General features: G+C 36.0%; 1 protein-coding gene across 1 annotated transcript in view; it reads right to left on the bottom strand.

The window, feature by feature from the left end:
* Positions 1-300: 300 nt before the first annotated feature.
* The window catches only part of TTC8 (tetratricopeptide repeat domain 8), a 41,357-nt gene continuing 35,657 nt past the window's right edge, over positions 301-6,000 (bottom strand). The window contains exons 13-14 of the mRNA XM_063290204.1: positions 1,649-1,732; positions 301-914 (exon numbers count right to left, since the gene is read on the bottom strand). Of these exons, the coding sequence (XP_063146274.1) occupies positions 798-914; positions 1,649-1,732 (201 nt within the window). The 3' untranslated portion in view covers positions 301-797. The remainder of the gene's footprint in view (positions 915-1,648; positions 1,733-6,000) is intronic.

The following is a 6,000-nucleotide window of genomic DNA, read 5'->3' as shown; positions in this document are numbered from 1 at the left end:
CCAGCTGCAGCTCTCCTTCTGTCCCTGCTTCTTCATTAATACCCATTTAGACAATGAAAGGAAGAGAAAACAGACGCTTCTTTGCGAACACCAATCACAACTTTTGTTATACAGCCTTTGTTGATCCCACAAACATGAACAAAGAATGCCATGAACTGACACTTGGAGCCAGCACATACCAGACCTTGGGTACTAGCAGTACAGAGATACACGGACAGTATATTCCTTAGTTCATCATTAACAGTTATGCCTTTCATATAATATATATAATAATATATGATCTTCCTAAATATAAGTTACATTCTAAACCTCCTCCGGTGCAACAAAAAGTTAAACGATTTTGCATGTGTCATTTGAGCTCATTTACTGTGACAAGACTGTTCAATAAAATCACTATAATTAGGCAGTAAATAAAGAAGAAAATGCTTCCTTGAAAAAGGAATAAAACAACATGTATACATCCTCAAACAAGGGTTCATTTCTATTTCAAGCAGTTCCTGTAAGGAAATATTCCCATTACTCATTATTAAATATAGTAAAACTTGCCTTGCTCCACTTAATATACCCAAAATGAACACTGCCACTAGACAGGAATTCTTTTTAAAAGACAAGACTCTACTAAGCAGCTTTTTACCATCTGAAGAGAGTAACAAGCTTCACCCAGTCTGAATAAAATTCTCAGAATATAAATGTAAAATTATTCTGAGAATTCAGCATTAACCTTCCCCTTTGTAATTTTGCACAAGTCTGCAGTTCTGAAGAAAAATAATTCAGTATTTTCATTGATGGGAGGTACATCAAAGTCTGGCGAAGTGCTGTTTTAACTGCTTAATAAGTTGCTGAGTATCCACATGCTCTGGAAAAGTTTCTGTGGACTTCTGAGCTGCTATATAGCTTCTCTGGAGATCTCCAACCTGCAGAAAGGCATGCAAACCAAATGACATAGAAATGTTACCAGCAGCCTTATATGTTAGATTTCATCCACTGACTCACTTTTAAAACGTTTATTTATTTAGTTATCTAATTTGTCCCCGCCCACCTCCTCCCATTGGGGGACTCTGGGCGCTTTACAACAATCAATTAAAAACAACAACCATAAAATACACAGTATAACATACAATAATAAATAATATAAATAAAGGTAAAAATAAAGAATCGAGGTGGCAAAGAATCTAAAACAGTCCAAGTGTGGGAGGAATGGTCTATAGCAACCATCCCCATGTAGATCTATTCCCCTCTCCACCCCAAGAGTGTTTATATTCTAACATATACAGTAAGGCACAACCCTAATTTGGTTTTACAAAGTTCATGTCCTACTCACTTTGAGTTGAGCTGTCTTTGAACATGGCTCAGATATATGGGCTGCTAGGATTGGACTGGAACTAATATATCAGATGGGCAAATTATACAGGACCTCTGCAGTTAAAAACTAATTCATGAGTTTATTGCTTTTCTTTCTCCTTTCCAACCTGTTTTCCTTTTTGTCAAATCTTCTAAGTAATACATCTGAGGACAGGGATTTGTCTTACTATCTGAAAACTGATCTAGGGGCTTTTTTTCAGGCAAAGCGTGGGGCAAAAATACTTCAGGTACGCAAACTAACAAATAGCTATATATGAAACAAAAAAATAAAGGGTAATGACATTACCTTTTCAGACAACACAGCAAAATTGAAATGTGGCTCATACATATGAGGTGCTATTGATGAAGCAGTCTGCAGAAACACTCTTGCCTAAAACATAGAAACAGTGTTGACCTGCATATTTGTATAAGTCAAGATACCCAACATCACTACGTCCCCTCTCCATCTTGGGTTCTCCCTTGTTATTTTAATATAGGAACATCTTATACAAAGTCAGATCACTGGTCTATTTAGCTCAATATACAATGAAGCATGGAATAATTTAAACAAATGGACAACACTCATATTATCTGTGTTTTATTGATTTAATTGAGCTGAACTTTCTGTTCTCCCCTCACACTTGTTTGTCCTGTCTAGAGGAGACAAGATACCTTGTGAATCTGGGCCCTTCTGCAAGCCAAACTCATGCTTATTATCTAAGCCAAAATCACTTTCTCAAGCAGAAGCAATATACTTTATTAACTTTAATATCTCCTATGCATTATGTAATTTATTATTATTATTATTAGGGTAATCTACAATTAGATTCGCAAAGATTGGTGAAAACTGAATAATTCAAGTCCTAACCAAGGTCCTAAGAATTATTAAGGTAGCATCTGAGGATATAAGCAGTTCCAAGCAGGGTTTTTTTTGTAAAATTAAGACCTGAACTTTTTTTGTAAAGTTCAGGTCTGATAAATTAAAAATTTCCAAATATCGAGGGAGTTCTTTAGTTATTGCTGCAAGGGGTCCAATCACAATTGGTATAACAACGGATTTCTTTTTCTATAAGCGTTCAACTTCGATCTGCAAGTCCTGGTATTTTGTAATTTTTTTGGATTGATTTTCCTCAATCCTAGCATCATCCAATATAGCAACATCAATGAATTTCTTCTTTTCAATGACTGTTATGTCAGGCATGTTATGAACAAGGTTCCTGTCTGTCTAGATTTCAAAGTCCCATAAGATCTTAACCCACTCATTTTCCAAAACCTTCTCAACTTGATGGTCCCAGTGGTTCTTGCTACATTCAAATCGAAACCTCTAGAAAAGTTTCCAATGAATAATTTTGGCACCTCGGTCACCACACTGCTTATAGTCAGTTTATGAAATTTTGCTGCAGCCACTTTTCAAATGGTTAATTGTTTCATCCTTTTCACTACAAAGGGGACATTTACTGTTTGTTACATGATGAATTTTTGCTTTCATGCGATTAGTCGTCAAAGCTTGTTTTTCAGCTGCTAAAATAAAACCTTCAGTTTCTTTCTTTAACACTCCTGATCTTACTCAGCTCCATGTGGGTTTTTTATTGGCTTTTCCTTCTATAGCCTTAAAGCATTGACCATGCATTGGCTTGTTCTTCCAATTAACAAATTGGTTTTCAATTTTTTTTTCCATACTCAGCCTTCACCTTTGTTGTTTTCAAAAGCTTTCCTTGATTGACTTCCTTCAAGAAGGATTCTTCGCTTTTCTTAATATAGTCAGTCAAGCCATGTTTTTCTTCTTCCACAGTTTGTTTCACCTGTAGGAGTCCTCTGCCCGCTTCGGCTCTTGGCAAATACAGCCAATCAATATCACTTTTTGGGTGTAGAGCATGGTATACTGTCATTTGTTTTCTTGTTTTCCAATACAAGTTATCAAGTTCCATCTCGGTCCAGTCAGCTATTCCTCCTCCCCATATAATGGGGACTGTCCAGGTATTGATTGCTTTGATGATGTTTCCACCATTTAGCTTTGATTTCAAAATTTTTCAAACTCATTTAATATATTTGGCAGAAGTGCTTTCTTTGACTTGGTTCTGTAATAAACCGGAAGCTTCCAAAACTCCCAAATATTTGTAGCCTTCTTCTGGTACTACTATCTTTATCAAATCTTCATTGTCACTGTACTCCAACATCTTCAACAATTTTGCCTACCTTTACAGCTATAGTTGTACACATGTCGATGCCAAATTGCATTCCAATATCTTTACTGAATTATTTTGTGCTTTTTAGCAAGGAATCCAGTTCAGCCTTCGTTCTTCCAAATAATTTTAAGTCATCCATATAGAGCAAATGCAAAATTTTCACTCCTTTTTTAGCCAATTCATATCCACAGTTTGTATTATTCAAAATTGTTGTTAATGGGACCATTGATAGTAAGCATAAAAAGTAAAGATGATAATGAGTCACCTTGGAAAATTCCATGTTTGATTTCGACTTCTCCTAACTGTTCCCCATTAGCCATCAGCTTTGTTCATCAAAACTTCAGTGAAATATTCATAAATTGCTGAATGTTTCTGCTGATTCCAAAAATTTCAAGACACTTCTCAATCCAGCTATGTGGAACAGATTCAAATGCCTTTTTTTAGTCTATCCAAGCCATAAACAAATTTCTTCAAAGCCAACTTGTCAATCAATAACTGATCCTTCTTTCCCCTCAAGTTTTTGCAGCCCCCTTTTTGTTCTACAGGTAGTAAATCATTCCTTTTCAGATCGCTATAAATTTGATTTGCAATTATGCCCGTAAGTAGCTTGTATGTTGCTGGCAAACAGGTTATGGGTCTTTAGTTTCCAGGCGCATTTCCCTTCTTCTTGTCCTTCTGAATTAGGAATGTCTTTCCAGTTGTTAACCATTCTTCATTTTCTGATGCTTCCAAAACTCTATTCATCTGGTCTGCCAATCCTGAATGTAGACTTGTTTAGCCAGAATCCATGAGTTCACCTGGTCCAGGAGCACTCCAGTTTTTGACCTTCTTTGATTGCTTTCATACCATTTCCTCAGTTGTCCTAATGCCTTCCATGCTGGGTACCTTCACTGCATTTTCAACTTGCTTGATCCATGTCACATTCATATTGTGACTCCTGTTGTTTTCCCACAAACTTGTCCAAAATTTTCTTTCTCAGGCTTTTCATTATTTGTAGTTGATTCTTTCTCATTTTCAAGGGTTTTGTAGAAATTGATGCTGATTTGCTGTGAACTGCAAATTCTGTTGGAATTGGATTATTTGATTGTCATATTGCTTGATCTTCTCTGCAATAGCCACAACTCTTTGTTTCAATTGTTCTACAATCTCTGAAATTCCATTTATTTATTTGTTTGTTTGTTTGTCAAATTTTGCCACTGCCCATCTCTCCCCAGAGGAGGGACTCTGGGCGGTTTACAATAAAAGTAAGATTTAAAATATAATAAGACTAGAAATAATACATCAAATAGAAATAGAAATAGAAGATAAAAATATAAAATATAAAATAAAATTCCATTGTTCTCCAGGTTGTACTTCATGCACAGGCTAATTTTGATTTTCTTGTTCTTCAAATTTCCTTGCCTAAAATTCTTCAAATTGCTCAAATCTATGCAAATTTTCTTTATCTTCAATTCCAAGTGAATTTTCCATTTAGGTTTCCCCTTTTAATGGCTTCATTTCTTCACATTTTAAGTCCCAATTCTTCAATAGTTGCATAGGCTAAGGCATACATCAACTGGTTTGTTTGGATCAATGTTTCAGTTGGAATAATTTTGACAGCTTCATTAATATTCTTCACTATTTTAGCTAAGGTCTTCTTGTTAATTTGATTCAATTGTAGCAAACGTATTCTCTCGGCTTCTTTCGTTCGGTCCTTGATTTTCCCAAGTAACAACATTCCATAATTGAGTAGTTTTCTTCCTTTGACCAAATTCTTCACTTTCAATTGCCTTCCAGTAGCCTGTCAGCTCCATGCCCTGGTTGCCTAGCAGAGGGAGCTGATCCCTGTAGCGCATTTTTCGATGAATGCCCAGGAGCCATAGCATCCAACGCAACTGTTGTTAATATGGGTGACAGTCAATCCAGCATGAAATTCAAATTGCATATTTTCACCATATTGAATGGGTATTTTGGAACAGATTTAGCCCGACTCTTCAGCTAAGACCTCCACCACAATGAGGTACTCTTCCTTTGGAGGGGATTATTATTATTGTTGTTGTTGTTATTGATTTTTAAATTTGTATGCCACTCAACTCCTAGCGACTCTGGGCAGTTTGCAAATAGTTAACAACATACAATTATGCAAAATTATATACATTCACACTTAAGCAGTAGAACACACTCTGAAACTGAGAAGCTGTTTTTAGCATTAGTCCAAAACCCTGTGCTGGAAAAGATGCAAAGTGCACCTATTAGAAAGCCATAGCTATATTCTTGTGACAAGTGCTTTATCCTGTGAAGAGCTGGGAGAGCAGAATCTCAGTGCTCAACCCCACCACCAATGACAGAGAAATAGCTGAAAAATATATCCACATTCAGCTTTACACTCAATCCAGATAATGCTCATTTATCCAGCGCATGAAGAAGGCTAGAATGAATTATTTTAAAACCATCATTAAATTAAAAAATAGCTGGGGGCTGCAATAAAAATAAA

This window comes from Candoia aspera, chromosome 1, assembly GCF_035149785.1.
Source record: "Candoia aspera isolate rCanAsp1 chromosome 1, rCanAsp1.hap2, whole genome shotgun sequence".
Classification (NCBI taxonomy): domain Eukaryota; kingdom Metazoa; phylum Chordata; class Lepidosauria; order Squamata; family Boidae; genus Candoia; species Candoia aspera.
The sequence above is the reverse complement of the archived record's forward strand: the minus strand, read 5'-3'. Positions and strand labels throughout refer to the sequence as shown.